Source organism: Planococcus citri, chromosome 1, assembly GCF_950023065.1.
Source record: "Planococcus citri chromosome 1, ihPlaCitr1.1, whole genome shotgun sequence".
NCBI classification, from domain to species: domain Eukaryota; kingdom Metazoa; phylum Arthropoda; class Insecta; order Hemiptera; family Pseudococcidae; genus Planococcus; species Planococcus citri.
This window is the reverse complement of record NC_088677.1, coordinates 21,842,502-21,863,115: the sequence shown is the minus strand read 5'-3', so window position 1 is coordinate 21,863,115 and position 20,614 is coordinate 21,842,502. Positions and strand designations below refer to the sequence as shown.

Below are 20,614 nucleotides of genomic sequence, written 5' to 3'. Positions count from 1 at the left end.
GGGACACCGATTTGATTGCGTAAAAACATACCGAGCCCCACCAACGCCGACTTACACACCAATATACAGGAAATTTTGGTCAGAAACAGTACCTAGTATGTATTGCGAACAAGGAGAGAATATCTCGGGTCAAGATGGATATCGCGATTGCGTACAGGGTATATTTGTATTCGGGTTCGTGCGTCGTTGGTGCGGCGGACACGGATAGCACGGACGTACGAGATGGTAAATTTGGCGACGCGTTACGTGAGCCGGACACTACGCGTTTCGCATGACAATCCGATGTATTTTCGGATACGTCCGAGACCGACGAGAAGACGATATGAAGGGAGCTCGTCCAGAAGAAAGAGAAGCACAGAGAGAGAGAAAGAGAAAGACAAGGTAGTTCAGTCACGTATGAGTTTAGATAATGTGAAAATCAATCAACCTTCTCTGGTGTATGTGTACTCGTAAGTTGTCTCCTCATCGAATCCATCGATCGTCGGCCAGAGTCGAGAAATGCAGTCTGAGAACTGAAGCTGCTTCGTAATAATAAATGATTCATTCGAGACATTCTTCGATGGAAATTTCGCAACGTGAAATGGTCATTTGGCAAAATGGCTGGCTGCAGATTGCGGTTTTGCTATACAGCTTATACTGTGGTTTCTCGTTCACACAGCAGTCGAGCTGCTGCAGATATCACGCTGCGATGTATAGAAGGAAATTTAAAAACTCGGGCCAAAGTTGACCTTAGGAAGATGGAAAACTCCTCGAGTCATTTTTATTCCACCATTACTCGCGAGGCAACGGCATGGCAACGCGCCGATGGATACATGATTTCGACGTCGCTAATTGCCCGCGAAATGATGGCTGCTCAGCCGCGAACGCCGAACAGTCTGCACAAAATGGCGATTAGTCGGCTCAAATGCCTCGCATGGTTAATAAAATCACCTTCGTAGATCATGTGCAGCGGATCATCAAAACGCATGTACGTGAAATAAATCATTTTTTGGTCATCTCTTTTAGTACGAGGTGTGTAGTATACGTATAGCTAGCTAGATCTACAGACCAAGGCGCGAGCGTAGGAGAGAGAAAAAACACACCTCGAGATTATATCACGTTTACTCGGCAAAAAGTTCATCTCGATTTCGATACGCTTCTTTAAAGGTATACGATAGGTATGTTTTGTCTGCTCTCTTTCGATCTTATATACATCTCCCATGCGCCGGCTTCAAAAACATCTCGTTCCGAGTGTTTTTCTCCGCATCAACAATGGCCAACATGGATTCATCTCTTTATATTCCTCCATCTCCATACACATATACTCGATCCAAGTAGGTATATGTACCTTGCTGTATGACATACGAAAATATGCTCGGTAACGTTGTTCGTGCATAGAGAGTTGCAGGAGAAAAAAAAAGAGAAGAAAAAAAAAGGTGAAGACAAACGTAAACTTCGATTAAATGCTCAAAGCAGCGGAGATAATCGTTAAATAAGAGATACGAGAAGCGTCGGCCATTTTCATACCAGTGCAAGGTCAAATACCGTTATTGTCTGCATAACCATTTCAAGGACTTGGAAAAATTACGCCAACAATTTACTCGTTGATGTTTTATACGTAGTGATCTTAACTAGCTAGGTGGCTAAAAACCATCAAGAAACTAAAATGGTTCTCGGTTGGTTTGGATCAACTTCCTTGTCAATAACCACAAGCAACGTGTCCATACTGTTTCACAGACATTGATTATTTCCTCGAATTTTCTTCAGTTTTCCAATTTTCCCGGACTTTTAAAGTAGTGAAGAGGAAGGGGGGAGGTCAATTTTTTTCGAAGGTCATCAGCAGCGAGTTTTTTCGATCAATCTATACCCTTTTTGTGGAATGTTTATGAAGCTAACCTCAAGAGAAAGAGGGTATGGGGCTCTTATTTTGAAAGTCCCAATTTCTTCGTCTCCAATAGGTACGTACCTAGATTGTTTAATTTTCAAGAGTGTTTTTTCAAGAAAAAATTGAACTACATATTTACTCCGATTATACATATTTGAAGAATACGAATTTCGAAATGAACTGAGAGGAGAGAAGAGTCGAATGACCTGAAAATTTGACAAATTAGTATTTCGGTAATTTTCAGACGTTATGACATCAAAAATCGACTTCTTCCATCCAAAAACCAAAAAATTCATTAACCTTCGCGCAAAGTGTCCAACAAATCGAACAACATGCTACAGAATTACTTACTTGACTGGCAGGACATTTTTCCAAATGTTTAAGTGGAGGGGGGGGGGTATATGCATTCATTCAAACAACAATTTGTTTGGGGTCAAATTGTTTTCAATCTCCGAGAGAAATTTAAAAAAATGAAATTTTGAAAGAAGAGAATACATAAATAAATAGAAAATTACCTACAAAGTTTGACTAAAGGAATCAAAAATGCAGAACTTCATTAGCAACTTTGAAAAAAAAATGATTTTTTTGGAAATCTTGGTAAAAATAACCTTTGCATGGCATTAGGAAGAAAACTACACTGTTTTTCACAATTTTGGCAACAAAAAGATATTTTCTGACAGTTTTACCACAAAGAAACAGATCTTTTTTGGTAATTTTGGCAAACCACAATGGGGGGGGGGATCAAAATGTTTTTATTCTTCAAGAGAATTAGAAAACATGAAATTTTGAAAGAAAAGAATACTTACCTACATAAATAACAGAAAATAACGAAGTTTGACTGAAGAAATTGAAAATGCAGAACTTCGCATTAGCAATTTGGAAAAAGTTGGATCTTTTTTGGAAATCTTGGCAAAAAAACATTAGGCTACATTTATGGCAGTACAGGAAAAAAACTGAATTTTCTGTCAATTTACTAAAATGAAACAGGTCCTTTTTGGTAATTTTGTCAAAAGCAGGATTTGTTTTGCACTTCTGGAAGGACTTTCTTGGCAATTTTGATTTTTAAAAAATACGTTTTTTCATTATTTTTGACAATATTGAAAGAAAGACATTTCTTGATATTTCTGAAAAAAAACAGACTATTTGACAGTTTGTTTTTGGGTAGGTGAAAAATAAAATTTACAGACAATTTTGGCACAAATGGTACTTTATGACAATTTTGACTGAACATTGGACTTTTCTACTGGATTTTTGCCTGTTTTGGAATAAATAACAGGACTATTTAAGTAATTTTGTCAAAAAACGATAGTAAGTAGGTGCTTCTATTTGGCAGTTTTGAAAAAAAAAACTGTGTAGATCTTCTGAAGAGCTAAGCCAAAAATTAATTTACTTTTCCAATGTTTTTTCAAGAAACCAGGAATTTTGCAGAAATTTTGGTGAATGAAATTTTTAAAAATTTTCAACAGTTTTGACCGAAAAAATACAGATTTTTTGGCAATTAATCGGCATTTTTTGACAACTCTGGCAAAAAAAAACGAGGATGAGGGCAAGATCAGATGAGAGTTCAGCTTTGTGATGCGGCTCGATTTTAATGTACGCTGTCACACATACTACAACCGTGATGTCATAGTGGGGCTTACATCCTTCCTTAGCATCCTTATTATCTGGGCGGTGTCTGGTGCTGCTGCGGTTATACTCTGGCTGTTTGGACTACACATTGATAGACACTAACATCTACGAGTGTTGCTTTTACTCGTGGGACACGTGTATCCTTGTGCCAAATTAGCGACTGATCTGCAACAGGTGTCTTCAGGGTGCTGGAACTCACTGTCCATCTATTCCATCTCAACTTTGACAACTCGTTGATTTACTTATTAATGTAAAGCAGACTAGGACAAATACAAAAGTGCCTCGCCTAACCAAGCCTGTGAATCCTCCTTGTGCTATATTGTTGTGCTATATAACTACAGTGGAATCGCAATAACATAACTCAAACTCTGTTAACTCCAAAACCCCTGTAACTCAAAGGTCTGTTTCTTCAACTCCCATAAGACTCAATGCAAAATTCATCTTGTTATCTCAAAAACTCCTATAACTCAAAGTCAACTCCTTTCCCTTCAGCTTCGAGTTATCGAGGTTCCACTGTATTTTACGTTGTATATCTACCATGCTTTAAACTAATAAACATGTCGAAGTGTTTCAGATACTCTTTTCTAGGTAACATTGGCAAAGTTGTCCTTTGTATGTAGCAGTACCAACAAACTTTCCCCTCCAGCCTGGAGGCAAGACACCACTGGTCAATGCAGGCTCCTTTCCATCCTAGTTTAAGATTGTATGTTTTATATATAATTTTTTTTTAATCCTGAAAATTTCTGAAAATTTTGACAAAAAATGGGCCCTCTTGCCAATTTTGGAAAGAAATGGTAATTTTTGGCAACTCCATAAAAAAACAGAACTTTTAAACATTTCTGACAGAAAATTTGGACATCTTTTTGACAATTTCGAAAAGGAACTGGACTTTTTTTGGAAATTTTTGTCAAAAAATAAAAAAGGTCTTTTTTTGTATTTCCTTCTGGGGGAGGAGGCGCTAAACTGAAGCTGCAAGTACCTAACTTTCATAGCCCCCCCTTACTGTGTTTTGGAAAAAATCGAAATACAGTAAAAGTCACTTAATGTTATAACGTTTGTCCCAGCCCAATTTAATAATATTAACCGACTTATATCACAAACTGATTGAACAAAAAATTTCCAAAAATTTTTATAGGGTCAATTCTTTACCAAATATGTAGTCATTGAACTAAAATTTCGCACAAATTGCGAGAAAAAGTGTTGAAGATAGGTTGAAACTTCAAAAGGTTATGAAAAAAGTATTTAAAAATGATGTCAATCAGAAAAAAGTCAAAAATTTCAAAAAAATTAGGCAAAAACTGGGTGAAAAAGTGTTAAAAACATTTTAAAATTACATATAAATGCGGAAAATGCTTAAAAATTACTTAAAAATTATAACATTATCCGATGCTCTAATTACAATAACCGATGGAATTTCAATGTAATGAGATATAAAAGATCGGGACCAAACAGTTTTAATAACATAAAGCGATTTATAACATTAACCGTTATAATAATAAGCGACTTTTACTGTACCTAAATTATTTTTTTATTGTTTAAAAAAATACTTTTGGAAATATAAAAAAGTAACTTTCGTTTTTTTTTTTAGTACAAGATAAGTACCCACTAAGGTACTAACTTGAATGCTTAATTTTAAATTTAGAACAATTTCCAAATTTTCATCAAATTTTCGTCATAGGTAATTCTGATTTTGTATTCGCACTTAACTATTCTGATCTATGTCTGAATGATGTTTTTTAAGTAAACATGAATCCACATACATCAGAGGGTCGAAGATATTCGGTGTTTGGATTATTTTGACCAAAAAAAAATTCAAAATTTTTTTTTTTAAAGGATTAAATATATGAAAATTTTTTTTTTGTCAAAATTCTTTTATTTTTTTAGTTTTTGACAATTTTTCGATATTTTACAAGGGCAATGTTGTCAAAAAAAAACTACAAACCTACTTGATGACTTGACGGTGAATCTTTCACCAAAGAATCACATCAAAGATTTTTGCCATTCCTATCGTGAATTGTTTGTGATGCAATAACCAGAATGTCCACACCAGTCACCAGCTGAAAAGATTTTCGATGGTCTGATTGTAATCGATTGTTGACCTGGTGACTTGCAGGCGAATCTTTTACCAAAGAGTCGCCAAATGGGTTTTCCGCACGCCTCTGGCTTTGATGTACTCTTATGTACATTTTTAGGATGGAATACAATTTTGATTCCCCCCCCCATTTTTGGCTCAAGTTTTATTTTCAGAAATTCATCATCATCATCATCAATAATCGAAAAATGCAACATTTTAGTTTAAGGAAGCACAGACTCAATAGATTTAGATACGAGCAGTATGAACTATTTTTTTCTAACCTTCCCTGTGTTATGTTCCGTTTGATTCAAAAATATACTCGCAGTATTAAAAGCATGAAAACATCGGCAAAAGGGATAGCGATGATGAAATATTCAATAATACCCATTTTTCGTGATAGTTGCAGCCTTTTATCCTGTACAGATGCACGTGGTTGTGAATGAAACGAAGTACACCATTCTGTTCTTTTTGCTTCGAAATGAGAATCCCATGTGAGATGGGGAGACAAAACCGTATTAAAGGTAGATACACGTACCTACCTACGTATATTTCTGACAAAAATTCCCATATGTTGTAGTGAGTAAAAACTCATTTCCACCAAGCTGTATAAATCGAGTCTTCTTCCTGCTTAACTTCTCGACGACGAGTAATTAGTTCCCAATTTGCTTACTTATTTCGTGCATTACACTCGTATCTCGGTGTGTTTATAAGCTATGTACGAAAAAATAACACCCTAGCAGCTGTGCTTTAGCGTTCATTTCGCGCTCAAGTAAACATACGTAGCTTTGTATTTATGGTATGCGACAATTGACGTCAATTTTGTACACGAAGCGTAAATTTTGAAATGACAGAAATCCATAATCGAGATACCACATTTGGTAGGTATAGGTACTTATTACTTAATGTGTGCGAGTAAGTATTATCACCGGTGTGCGGTACAAGAGAGAATTTTCATCTGGAAAAGAACACGTCCGATTGATTTTTATTTTTCTCTTCGTGTTCGGCGAACTTTTAGTAGTGAAGCGCAAACGTGTACAAGAGTAACTGCGAAATGCGAATGCGAAAGGTTAACGTTTTACTTTTGAATTACACGCCGCGTCGCGTACCTCGTACCCTGCCCTGCCCCCTTTGTGTTATTTCTTTTTAATCCCAAAGGATATCTAGGTGTAGCTCTCTAGCTACCACAGGCTATGTCTTCACAGATATGTACTATATGTGCATTATCTACGGTGATGTACTCGGTATGACGATGAAAAATACGTCTGCGAGGGTTTTCCATTCTGTATTATGGTCGATGTGTTCTCGTTAGTCTTTCAGCCATCGCTTTGAAGGAACTGAAATGAAGAAATGTCCGAATGAATTTGCACGAGAATTTTTTTCAGCGTTATTTATTGCAGTAATTTTCTATTTTTCACGTTTTGTGTACGTTTGAATGTTCTTTTTAGCTTGCGTGCATGTGAAAGAGAAGCTATTCATTTTATTGCCATATGAATAGTCAAAATTAAGCGTAATTTTTCGATAAATATTTGAAAATTATTCATGTTGGAAAAATCTGGCTGAAAAAAATGAGAAAATTTCAGTCTCCCCTCCCCCTCCTCCCTCACGACTCATCTCTTCCTCACGCTTCCGTAGCCGAAAAAATTCAAAATTCGACCCTATGCAAAAAATAAAACAAAAGAAGAAGCGCAGCTCCGGCATGGAAATATTGCATTTTCCAGCATCATTATTTCCCTCTTCAATTCTTCGCTTCTCATATTGTTCGTTCGTTATAATATTGAAATCATTACGGAATAAATTTTTTCTGCTTTCGCATTTTATGTACCTACATTCGGACAGAGCGCCTTAACCACTTGAAATGGTCGGCTTAACCTTCTGGAACTCTACTTACTCTTATTCATAGTAGCTAAACAGCGCACAAATCGTTATGTCTACTCGGCAAAGCGATGACTGTTTACCGATGCCGATGGAACATAGTATTTAATTATTCCAGTTTATGAAGTATCACCGACGAGAAATATTTGCCATAGACTCATACAGTACGCTAACGAGTTCATCGTACCTACTTCCCGTCCATCTTATATAGTAGATAGTTTGTACGCACAGGGTGTTCGTAAAACGGCTACCTATACGTACAAATAGGTACGAATTTTTCTATACGGACTTTAACGTATTGTAAGGTAAGAGCCGATGCTTGATGAATTTATTGCAAATTATGTTAGATTTTGTAATTTAACGCAACACGGCATAAACTCGCCTTTAGGTACCGCACGCGAAATACACTATACAGATAGGTAATTAAATTGCAAAAAACCACACACACATAGAGGCGAATATGTAATGTACCCGAGTGGTCGGCACGATGAATAAGATACAGGTATGTATTTTTCAAACCCGTAACTAACGTAAGGTTGATTTACGCAGTTTATTTCCGAGAAAGAAAACGAATTCATTACAATATGTCAGGTATAACACGTACTTGGAGTATTGGATGTATATGTACATTGGCCGCAGAGGAAAAGCTTTCGTAATACTGAACGTACCGAGAATAAAAATCAAATCTATGCAAACACGTCCTATAGAATGCTCAAAACGATTCATTTGCACATCTCGAATCCGAACGTTTACAAAAATCTATCCGTATACATCTAATCGTTCCAAAGGAACGAAATTTTTCACCCAAGACTTTCGTTGAAAAATTTATGAACAGCTCGAAAATTAATCTCACATTCGGAGTAACTATACGTAATTCCACTACAAACACATCGGACATTAATCTTGTAAAAGAATTCAAAAACTTTTCAAACAAGCTGAAAAATTGGCTCATGTCAGACAATTTGACCACATATGAAGCTCGAGAATAAATTGTTTAAAATCAATTGATTCGTTCGAAGGATCATTGCACACATACCAAAAACAGAACCTTTCGTTTAAAAAAAGTCTACGTTTCACTTATTGAAAGAGATCACAATTAAATCCCTACAAAACTTCCAATCATCTGCAAAGAGGTGGATAAAATGTAGAAATCTCGTGCAAAGAACTCTTGGCTGAAAAAAATGGAAAAAGAATGCAAGAATTCACTCAAAAAGAGATGAAAATTATTGGAAAATATTCCAAAAAAAAAAGGCCATTCTCACTTCAGTCGTTCATGAATGACTGAATGACTCGTTCAGAAAATCCTATCATTAGTGAACAGAAGCTGAGAAAATTCTAAGCCAAAAAAATCAGCAATAGTTCGCGAACGATTTGTTCACGAAACTAAAAGAATCATTAATGGAAATTCTGCACACATTTCAAAAGAATCATTCTCTTGATAGTCGGTCGCGAACGATTTATCCGATAAATAATTATTTCGATTAATTTTACTCTTGAAACTGAAAAATATGACTGTTTGGAGACTTTAAATTCGAAATGTAAACGAATCGTTCGCGAATGATTCGCAGGACAAAATTATAGAATCGTTAATAAGTAACAAGCTCGCATGAAATGAAAACAACCATCGAAAACTCCGCAGTCCACACTTATTCATTTAAAAAGAATCATTTCGACGATAGTCGTTCACGAACGATTCATTCCGAAGTATATGAATCGTTCGTGAACGACTATGGTAGTAATTTGATTCAAAAATGAATCAAAGTTTTTCATAAATCAGTAAAAAGAAACGAGGATAAAAAATCATCTTTATGGTAATCGTTCGCGAACGATTCGTCCAAAAAAATAATAGAGTCATTTACGAGTTAGAAGCTGGATGTCTTTCGAGGTGAAAAATAATTGGTCGAAAATTTTATACACGTGTGCATTCCTAATCCTAAAGAACTATTTTTATGGTAATCATTCGTGAACGAGTCACTTGAAAGAATATAATTCGTTCGCGAACGATTAGAAAAATGCAAAATTATTGCGCCAAAAAAAAAAACAAAATTGTTTATAAATAAGCAAAATGGCAAAATGACCAAAAAAACAATTTTACAGAAGTCGTTCGCGAACGATTCGCTCGAAAAAATTACACAGAATCATTCACAAGTGGGAAAGAAATCGTAGAAAATTCTGGTTCTGCATCGTATGCGTTCCCACAGAAACAATTTTTAAAGAGGTCGTTCACGAACTACTCATTCAAAAGGATCAAATTATTCACGAACCATTCGTTCAGCCAGTTCTTTTTAAATTAACCAAATCACTCACGAACTTTGAATCATTTTGATAGAATAATTTCATGATATGAAACTACGGATTCGCAAATCAAAATGATCCGAAATTTCATTCTAATGGAGATTTGCGAATGATTCCTTTCGTAAAGATGCACATTCGAAAATCGTTCTTGAAGGATTAATTAAATTTTTTCGGAAAAGAAACCAAAATAGGAAATCGTTCATAAATTGGGGAAAAATCACCCAAAAAACCGTTTCCTTGGCAGTCGTTTGCGAACGATTCACTCGAGAAAAAAAATATGATCAAATCATTCACGAACGGAGATGACCTAGGTGTAAAAAGCCAGCAATCATTGAAAATCATGTTCATGTTAATTTCAAAAAGGATTAGTTCAAAAGAAGTCGTTCATAATTTGAACGATTCATTTCAACGAATATGAATCGTTCATGATTGAACTGCTGATAAAATTATTTTGCAAAATGAATCAAAATTTATAAATGTGCAAAATGACTAAAAAAAATCATTTTCATGGTAGTCGTTCGCGAACGAATCGCTCAAAACATTACAAAAAATTTTAATAACTTAGAGCCACAAGAAGAACAAAAGAAATTATGAACACTTCTGAAAAAAAAAAACAGTTCAACGATAGTCGTTCGCGAAAGATTTCCCAAATAGTAGAGACTTTAACGAACAATTCGTTCACCGAACTTCTGTATCGACTAATGAACTAAAAAAGTGACATGAAGATAACACGAACTGAATTGATTGCTCGAAAAATCATTTATACCGCAGTCGTTCGCGAATGATTCGATCGAAAAACTGCAAAATCCATCGAAGAATTAGGAGCTACATTCGTAGAAAAGTAAATATGCATCATCGAAAACTCTACTCGTGTTTTTTCCAAAAAAGATCAGTTTCACGATAGTCGTTCGTGATTCATGAACTGAACGATTCATTCGAACGAGTATGAATCGTTCACGAACGATTTATAAATTATTTTACGAAATGAATCAAAATTGATAAACGAGCAAAATGATGAAAAAAAAATCAGTTTCGTGGCAGTCGTTCGCAAACGATTCACGCGAAAAATCAAGTCCTTCATGAATAATTTGTATTTTGTTCGGCCAACTTCTTTGATGAACTGAAAAAACAGGACATGAAGTTCAGTTCAATAATTCGAATCCTTCATGAATGATTCGTTTAATCATTTTTCCAGAATCACTTGATTGCACAATTCTTTGACTGAACCGATACAATAAACCAAGATTGTTCATGAACGAGTAAAATAGAATAAGAATGACTTGAAAAAGGTCATTTTTATGGTAGAAGTTTGTGAACGATTCGCCCAAAAAATGACAGAATCGTTCATTTATGAACTAGAAGTCGTAGGAAGAACGAAACAAGTCATGCACTTTTTTGAATAAGCAGTTCAACAGTAGTCGTTCGCGAACGATTTGGTCAAAAATTATTAATCATTTATTCATGAACTAGGAGTTACAGAAAGAACGAAAGAAACCATGCCGCTACCTCGGAAAATGAGTCCAACCTTTGACTATAGTCAAACAGTTCAACAGAAATCGTTCGCGAACGATTCGTATTCGGTCGAAAAAATCGAATCATTTGCGAATAAATTCGTATATCCCTGATCCAACTTCATTATTCAACTGAAAAACCGAAAACAAACGTGATGTAAAATTCAATTATTCGAATCGTTCACGAACGATTTGTTCGAACACTACCTGAATCACCCAAAAAAATGCCCTAATTCTTTTACTAAAGAGTGAAGAAATCCAAAATGTTCACAAATATGCAAAATAACGAAAAAAAGGAGTCAATATCATGAAGTCGTTCGCGAACGATTTGCTCGAAAAAGTCAAAACTATGGATTTTCATGGGATATGCAATAATTTGTGAACGATTTGCTCGAAAAATGATAGAAAATCGTTCACAAGCTGTATACTGGGACAAAAAAAATCTGCAGAAATTCTGCATTATTCTGAGACTGTATTACAGTAGATTGATGTTTTTCGACGCTCAAAATCGGCAAACAAGATATCGCAATTGCAATTTTTTCAAAAAGAATCAATGATGCCAATTACAACACGCAGATTTATCGCCAAATTTCGAATAAATTTCCATATTTAGTCATCTTTTCTAATAATCTCAGCGTTCCTTGTAGATAAAATCTTCCCAGTAGCGAATACATATTCGTAAATTTCGTATGCAGATGCACGTCGCCACCGATATGTATACTTTTAATTAAACCATACAAAAGGCATACGAGTCTACGCGTCAATTAATAACATCAACATTATCTCACTGCAATGAGCATTCTATTCCATCCATTTGTAGTCGGTACGTGCCAAAGAGCTATTTACTCAGACTGTTTTTGTTTCGTCGCAACAAGATGCATACACATGAACGATATGCCTGAGTAACCAATAACCATTAACCAACGACGACCGCCATACGAAGGTAAACTTAAAAACTTCCAAGAGTCGACTACCATAATGAGAAAAATCAATCGACCGCAGGATTTAATCTAATTTCATTTCAATGCAATTAGCGTCGTGAAAAAGGTCGGACCAGAGTTGGAGTAAATTAATGAAATTATTCTAGGACTCGAGGAAAGATTTTTCGAGCGAAAGTTTCCAAACTTGGATTTCTATTGTTTCAGGGTCGTTTGTTTGAAAAATTCGCCAATTCCTTAGAGGCTTATTGTCTCAGGCAGGAATTTCGCTGTGACGAGAGAACAATGAATTGAACTTTTAAGCCAATTTGAAAGCGTTCGATTAGCTACAAGAAAGTTGAATCGATCGTATTTTGGAAGTTTTCCACTCCACACAGCGTAACGATAATGCAAGGTTTAGGGTACCGAGTACCAATCGAGAAATGCATTTAATGCAATCCGCCGCTCAGCTTCGCGCGGAGACACTTTCACTCACCCAAATCGTCAATTAAATTCAAATTAATACAGTTGGTTCTACTGGCTGCATTTAGTTCTTTGTTCGATAATTCATCGCGTTACGTGTACGACGAAAGAGAAAAGAAGCGGAGAAGAAAAGAAACAAAAAAAAAACTCAGCAAGGAAATGCAAATAATTAGCTAGTACATTGAAAACGAAACGGTTAAAAATGGCGTAAAGTCGAAGAGTATAGAGCCAAGACCTACCACAATGAATCACCGGCATCGCCGCCGAATTATTACCGAATAATTTAACTCGGCTACGATATCGTTGGTTATATAATTTCGCGAGTGTTTTCACCGTCATCGGCATCGTTCGACGATGCTGATTCCAAACGATAAAGTCGAAGCAGGCTTTTGTACGAAACGTGGCTTTTATTTTTAACTCGTCTAGAAATTTTGGACCAAGTACAAGAAAAAAACGTCTGGTATTGTGGTAAAAATGTACGATCCAGCGGTCATTAGCCGAGTCGTCGAGGAGTTTGTCATTTCTAAGTGTGAGACACATCGTGGTTTTGTAACCGCTGCGCTGGGTTCTCGAAGGTTTCTAAACAGGGTCATGAAAAGAAGAGATGAAAAAAAATACGAATTAAACTTTCACACATCATACTGTATTCATAAACAAGGACCATTGCACCGCGACGTTGCCGAAAAATTATACAGGTTCGCGGATCGTGATAGAGAACCACAGACAGTCGAGGTTTGACTTCCTTTTGTAATTTATTCGACGCCGCGATGAGTATTTAGTTGCGAATAATTACGCGGCTACAGCTACGTTGTCATTGTTGCGGTAGTTTTCTCTCCTATTCGCCGGCGAGTTCCCAGAGAGCACTGACACGTAAATCATGTACTCGTATACGCCATGTTGGCCGGTTACGTAAAATTATCATTTGTCGGATTTGAAAATGAAATTTCGAAGATGATTCTTAATCAGCTATGACTCGAGCAACGTGTTACGCAGTTCGAAGGCGATAAAGCGAGGCAATCGATTGTACCAGTGTTTAATAAATTATTCGCGCTCGATTACCATAGATTTGGGATACGTTCGCGGATCTCTTCGCTGAAAGTATAGGATTAGCTCGTATTCCAAAAATCGACGAACAATTATTACCTGGATTCGATGATACGTGATCGTAAACCAGCTTGGCGGCCTTCTCAGGCTCGACACAATCCCATAAACCGTCGCAGGCTAATATTATAAAATCTTCGTCTCCCTCCAGTTGTATAGATACGATATCAGGAACACTTATGACACATGATTTATGATCCGCGTCACCTAAAACACGTGTGCATAATATGAATCAGTGGAAATTCACGTTGATAAAATACTCGGTAACGTGACAACTAACCGATGGATCTAGATATAGCTAATTGACCATTGACACGATACGTTGTTTGCCAATACAAAACAGCTCCTCCGCATTTATGGATTCGTTCGATTTCGTCCTGAAAAAATAAAACTCGGAAATCAAATTCATCTCATACAAAAAATATCGACGCACGAATCGATATTTACCGGTCGATCGGCTTTATGAGGTACGACCAAACGCTGAACACGTCCTTTAGCAGATATCAGAGCTTCAGAATCGCCAGCCCAGGCAACATGTAGCATACGATTATCATGATTTAATACAGCCACAACGGCGGTAGTTCCGCTTCTAGTAATCTGCGACGAAAAGTATGTCAGTAAATTGGCGGCAAAAGTAAATATGCATAATTCATCGCAAAATTTAGTTCACCTGAGAGTCGAGTTTCTCTAATAAATTTTTGTCGGTTTGTTTAAAAGCGTCGGTCAGAGCTTGTTCGGGAAATATGGGGAAATATTGGCTCTCGGCTAGAAATTGGTGTAAATGAGTAGCACTGTAGTTCGCAGCACCGGTACCGTTATGACCATCGAAAATAGCGTAATAACTGATCGCTTGACAATCCTGGAATGAGAATAAAAACGATGTCATTTGAATTGAACCAAATTATTAGAGAATTGAAAAGAGGGAAAATTCCACTCCCACCTGTCTATTGAATAATTGAGCTAGATCGTTGACAATAACATGACGATCTTCCATTTGTCGGCGTTTATTCTTCGTTGCAAACGTAGCTGTAGGAAGGATGCAACTCGATAAAGATATGCTGAGCAGTTTCTCTGGGTCATTGTACTGTTTACAAACATCTTGAACTTTACTCACAACGTACTGCATCAACGGCAACGATATGTAGGCTAAAAAATAAACATGTGTGTTACACATGACATAGAGGGCAATATTCTCATCAGGCAAGATGAGCTAAGGTAAGTACGTAGATTTTGTTTATATACCGTTTATATCCTCGTTAAAGAACGGACATTTTTCTTCGTTCAATTTCCGTCGAATCTCATCGAGGATTATTTTCGCCAAAGGTGTAATGAGAAAATCGGGACAGCTCCTGTAAACATTAGCAGAGATGGGTGTTACAGAAATAATATTCTATATATGGTCTGAATTCCGATGCGATGTATGAACGACGAGATCGGATTATATTTTACCATTGATGTAAATATTGTAAGATCCAATCGGTGACTGCTCCGGAAACTTCTACTTTACAGATGCTACTCGAAGATACTTTGACAGGAAGTTGATCTTCTGGGTTGACATTAGATAAAAACACTTGTAGGAAATTTTGACACGTTAACAATTGATTTTCTAACATTTTAACAATTATTTGGATAAGATAATAACCAACATGACAACAAAAATAACACGAAAATAAATTATTTAAATTGACAAACAGTTGAAAAAAGGTTTTCTAGAAAATTTAACCAATTCAAATTTTCTAATTGAAGCGAAAACTGATTAATTTTGTGCGGATTTCCGAAAAAAATGACGAAACTTTTGTGTTTATTTGTTTTCCTTTTGGTGTTTCAAAATACCGAGTGGGGGCAGCACGAAAAACCGTAATTTTTCGGTAATTACGTAAATTACCGCGTATTTACGATGTTTTTTCAGTTTTGTCTGGGTGTTTTTTCAGTTTTCGTAAAATTTCGACGAAAAATTTACGTCGTCGAAACTTGGGCAACCCTGAAATTCAAAGACTCCATTTTGTTTTATGGTGAATGTCGCTGAAATTGCGACGGATTTATTGCGTATTTCGAGTTGGTTTTTAATTTTATTAAAAGGGAGTAAAATCTCCCTTTATTTCACGTCTTCGCGATCGTCAATCGTTAATCTCAATAGTGTCGATCATCATTCGTATCAAGTTTTATTTATCCTGTTTATTGAAGACCATGGATTTCTGAAAATGACAAGTTCAAAGATCACCGTCGTAACTCCTTTTGGAGAGTATTTCTCTCTTGTTGCCATCAATGTACGAGGAATTCGCTATGGAAAAGAAATTAAATCGTTCAGTTCAAACTCCGAAAGGAATTGTTGAGGCGAAGAAAAGTCAAGGTTTGTTGAAAATCATCGTTTATTTGTATTTGGGTGCATCATAAACTTGGCATTCAGTCTAATGTAAATACTAAATAACATCGCATTGCGTAATATTGCTACAATAATATTTTCAACTTGTAGATGTTCCCGTCGGTAAACCGTTCTCAAAATCTTCACGAAAACGTGATAATTCAGCTCCGAAATTTGATCCATCTAGAAAACAACCCAATGGGCCTGTTCAAAAAAATAAATACCATAATAGAAGGTCCTCGGCCCGTGGATATCATCATGAAAGTGGAGGAAAGAATACCGAGGTTTGTTTACACTCATCCAACGTTTAATAAAAATCTCGATTGATGTATGCTAATTATCGGTTTTAATATTGTATATTTTCATTACAGTTAGTTTCGGAGTTGGATGAAGATTTTGATTTGAAAAAAAGTAAGAAAAGAAATCTTACTTATTTGTTGAATTTTCATTGTAAACCACGTGACGGGGCTCTTAACGCGTCTCATTATTCTGCGCCAAAATCGATCATCCATAATACCATTCGTGACATGATGACAACTCAAAAACATAAATACAACAAAGAACAATTTTTACAGGCCAAGTACGTGTGTTTTTTTCTCATCTGTCTCGTTTGAGTTAATTTGTGATGATTAATTCCTATGTGTGATTTTTAGTTGTCAATTCGTGGTTCGAGCGGACGAAGACTACTCTGTTTATATGGGTGATCCTGATATCTTAGTTGATTGGAAATTTATCGAACAGATTGTAAGTTGTTCAACACCGATTACTATAAAATAGCGAGATGAGTTCGTAATTTGACTAATTTATCGTATTTTGCAGCGTGTTCTCGCACCTGAACTTGTTAACTGTCCAATATGTCTATGCTATCCTACTGCTGCTAAAATTACCCGTTGTGGGCACATCTACTGCTGGCCATGCGTACTCCATTATCTTGCTCTGACCGATAAACCTTGGCATAAATGTCCCATTTGCTTCGAAGCTGTACATAGAAAAGATTTAAAAAGGTAATATATTTCAAATTCTTTTCCAAAAAACACTTCTCGATCAAGTTAATTAATGCCATTATTTTCCTTTTTAGCGTAAAACTACTGAATCAAATTCAATACAATACCGGTAACGAAATAACTTTTCAGTTGGTTAAACGAGAACGTGGATCTACCATCACCATGCCAGTCTCAGAAGGAACTTCTCGATCTTCCAACACATTGCTCTATGTTACAGAAAATCAACGTACAACTGTGTACTCGAAACTCTTATTGGCAGATCATAAAAACGTTAGTTGAATCACTTATTGTGTTTTCCCTTTCAACTCCTCTAAGTGAATATTGTCTTTAGATTTTGAAAATAATCGAAGATGAAGAAAATGAACTTAGATGCGAGTTATCTGCGAGTGAAAACACTCCCGAGCTTTGTTTCGTCGAAGAAGCGGTACAGCTGTTGAGTGAACGTCGAGCTAAATTACTTCAGGTAGTTATCTTTTTATTTGCTTGCTTTCATTGGAGTGATTTACTGATTGGGTTGTTTGTTTATAGGATACAGTTGGTCCATCGGAAGATATTCCATGTTGTAGTAGTAGTTTAGAAGATAAAATCGATATTCCTTCTAATTTATCGTCTTCTCCAGAATCTATAACAGAGGTAAATCTATATTCTGAAATATTTTGAATTAAGGTACAGTGCATATCTTCAACGAATGATTTTTTTTTTTAGGAATTTCCGTTCGAATCCATTACCAATATTTTAGACGACGATGAAACCGCGAAAGAATCTATTGTTGGAAGTCCCCCACGAACCAAGTAAATTTTTATCAACTATAGTATTCGGTGATTTCGTGTTATTTTGACCAAATTCACAGCTTCAAGCATTCGTTGCTTCCTCCTTCCCCTTCCTGAAGGTGGTTGTGGTGGTTTTTTTAGCTGTTGGATGAATGGTCGATTCAACACGAAAGAGCTCCCAGGACTCGTACTTTGTTGCTTTTTAAGAAATCAAGTTGCGAAAATTATCAGAAGTACCATACCTTTTTCAAAAAAAATTGCCACAAATTTTAGGTTCTCTACAATTGAACAGTCTCGCTTTTTAGTCAAATTTTTTTTAATTACCAAAGTTTCGTTTCGTGTTTTTTTTTCTACTCAAGAGATGCAAAAAAGTTACGCATTTTGAAAAAAATTGTGAAAGTTACGCATTTTGAAAAAAATTGTGAACATTTTCGACAAAAATCAAATTCTTGTTTTCCAGAAATATTGCTTAAAATCTTTGATTTCTTTCAAAAATCATCGAATAGTTGTTTGTCTGCCAAAATTTGCCAAAAATTCTAATTGTCATTTTTTGGAAAAATTCCATGAGGTCTCACTTTTTTTCAAAAATGGCTCAAAAATCTCACTTTTTTACAAAAATTTCCAAAAAGCCCTTCTTTTTGATGAAATTGTCAAAGTTTCGCTTTTTACCGGAAATTTCTAAAATTCTCACTTTGTTGCCAAAAATTGATCAAGTCTCGCTTTGTTACCAAAGAGTTTCAAAATAGTTCCAACTTTATTGGAAAAAAGACCCGAACATTTCAATTTGATATTTTGGTCACTTTTTGTTACTTTTTCGAGTTTTTTTTGATTTCCAAAGTTGCTTTTTTTCGGTAGAAATTGAGTACGAGCCCTGAACTGGAGTTTCATTATTATTTGACTATTAATTTCTCCATTTTCTTGTCCAGAATTCGTTACGAAAGCGTAAGCAGCAACGGAGAAGACACGATCCCCAACGTAACAGCCGAAGACCTTGAAATCTCGGCCAATGCAAATATTCCGCATGCAAAAGACTTTTACTTTTATCAAGGTATAAATTCCACGTACGAGTTCGCGACCAGTTAATCTTGACAATGATATTAATTCATAGCCTTTTATAGCGATCGACGGCCAGCAGATATTTTTACATTCGATCAACGCCAGAATGTTGGAACGCGAGTACGGATCTCTAGAAAATGGACCTCCCGTAATAACCGGCTCTATTGTGGAAATCGAATCCGGTTCGATGACCGAAGGATTACGTAAACGTCTGCGATACCTTCAACATTTACCGCTGACTTGTCAGTTCCTCGTCATCGAAGTGGATCTCCCACCGGAGATCGTGTCGCCGGAAACGAAGAATTATTTCAAAGGTGATTGGCATCGTCGTATTAATGGCATTTCGAATGAAATTTTCAGGATTCGGTTTGATTAACCGAGTGTTTTGATTTCAGATCAACTTGATAAAAGGAACAGGGAACGTGAAAAACGAGCCAAAGAGGAACGTAAGATTCAAAAGAAAGCCGAACAATTGGCTAATAAACAGCTCGGTCGTCATTCGCCGCCGAGAAGTTTACGATTAGATTCGTACCATCATTTTCCCGAATGCGGTTCTGATACACCTCCTAATTTATCTCCAAGGTATGCATCTCGAATTCATGGATTTAATTTTCAGTTGGACTTTTCTTATGGTTGATGACTCTTTTTTTTAGGATTCAGTCAGCTACTTCGAGTCGAGCCAGTAGCCCCCAAAGTAACATGTCTAGACGTAGTACTTCTCCATTAAACAAAGTTCTCAGTTCATTAACCTTGAATAATAATAATACATTTGCGCAGGTAATTCTTCCTCGATCCTTTCCCTCCTTCTTAATTGAATTTTTTCTACAACTTTGTGATTTTTGTTCGTAGAAATTGAAAGACACTAACAAAGATGGTGGATGGCGTAAACGTGCCACTGTATCGGAAAGCGAAGCGTCCACATCTCATTCTCGTAATCTAATCAGTGATGCGGTCGAAGCAGCGTTGATAAAAGCCCAACAAGAGAAAGAAGGTATCAACGATATTCGTGTACTTCCTCCTTCCTGTCTCGCGAGTTCATTAAAGGTTTTTAATTATCGCCAATTTTGTTCTTTTCGCAGCTAACAAGCAAAATTCTGGTAAAAACAAAAAGAAAAAGAAGCAAAAGCCTGTACCTCTATGTTCGGTCGGAATGGTGTATACCAATCATTAAATTCTTCGTGTGAACTTCTCTAAGTATTCGCTTATCTTTTATGTTATGTTGTATGGTATTTTTTTTTTTTGTTTGTTTTTAAAATTAATCATTTTTATTTCATTAAAATTATTTGTGTAAGTGTTGCCGCGATAACGACGACAAAATGTACGTAGTTTATATCTTCTTACTCGAATGTGTTAATTTTTAACGACCTATTTCGTTATTCTACTATTCTTTCGGTTATGCGATTTTTTTTCGGAGTTGAAAGCTATTAAAGGGTTTTTAAAAAATAATAAATGCGTGAAATAAAATCAGCATTGTAGTTCATGTTCAAGAACGTGTTTTATATTACATCTATATTGGATTTTTTTTTGCAAGATATTCATCGTTATCGAATAAATACGTTGAAAGTTTCTGTTCAGCTTAATTTGTATTATTTTATTTGGACTGAAAAATGTCTCAATGTTGTAATTTTGAGGAGTGAGAATTTATATTTGCGAAACGTTGGCGTACGAGATAATAA

The 20,614-nt window shown here is 35.9% G+C and overlaps 2 protein-coding genes across 2 annotated transcripts in view; one reads left to right on the top strand and one right to left on the bottom strand.

Moving 5' to 3' along the window:
• Nucleotides 1–15,482, bottom strand: part of LOC135849844 (uncharacterized) — a 157,617-nt gene extending 142,135 nt beyond the window's left edge. Inside the window, exons 1-7 of the mRNA XM_065370471.1 lie at nucleotides 15,196–15,482; nucleotides 14,989–15,095; nucleotides 14,687–14,892; nucleotides 14,417–14,605; nucleotides 14,194–14,343; nucleotides 14,027–14,123; nucleotides 13,789–13,953 (exon numbers count right to left, since the gene is read on the bottom strand). Of these exons, the coding sequence (XP_065226543.1) occupies nucleotides 13,789–13,953; nucleotides 14,027–14,123; nucleotides 14,194–14,343; nucleotides 14,417–14,605; nucleotides 14,687–14,892; nucleotides 14,989–15,095; nucleotides 15,196–15,359 (1,078 nt within the window). The 5' untranslated portion in view covers nucleotides 15,360–15,482. The remainder of the gene's footprint in view (nucleotides 1–13,788; nucleotides 13,954–14,026; nucleotides 14,124–14,193; nucleotides 14,344–14,416; nucleotides 14,606–14,686; nucleotides 14,893–14,988; nucleotides 15,096–15,195) is intronic.
• Nucleotides 15,483–15,735: 253 nt separating this feature from the next.
• Nucleotides 15,736–20,518, top strand: LOC135849845 (E3 ubiquitin-protein ligase RNF10). Its single transcript, XM_065370472.1, has 15 exons — nucleotides 15,736–16,096; nucleotides 16,220–16,392; nucleotides 16,480–16,688; nucleotides 16,762–16,852; nucleotides 16,928–17,112; nucleotides 17,187–17,382; nucleotides 17,444–17,575; nucleotides 17,641–17,745; nucleotides 17,818–17,903; nucleotides 18,809–18,930; nucleotides 19,001–19,252; nucleotides 19,334–19,520; nucleotides 19,592–19,715; nucleotides 19,788–19,929; nucleotides 20,018–20,518. Exons 1-15 carry the CDS (start codon nucleotides 16,012–16,014, stop codon nucleotides 20,107–20,109), a joined length of 2,181 nt encoding a protein of 726 aa, XP_065226544.1. The 5' UTR covers nucleotides 15,736–16,011; the 3' UTR covers nucleotides 20,110–20,518.
• The last annotated feature ends 96 nt before the right edge of the window (nucleotides 20,519–20,614 follow it).

Coding starts and splice junctions, on each gene's coding strand:
- LOC135849845 (XM_065370472.1), top strand. CDS start 16,012: ATGTACGAGGAATTCGCTATGGAAAAGAAATTAAATCGTTCAGTTCAA. Junction 16,689..16,761: donor GAACAATTTTTACAGGCCAA/GTACGTGTGTTT, acceptor TGTGATTTTTAG/TTGTCAATTCGTGGTTCGAG. Junction 19,521..19,591: donor CCTCCTAATTTATCTCCAAG/GTATGCATCTCG, acceptor TCTTTTTTTTAG/GATTCAGTCAGCTACTTCGA.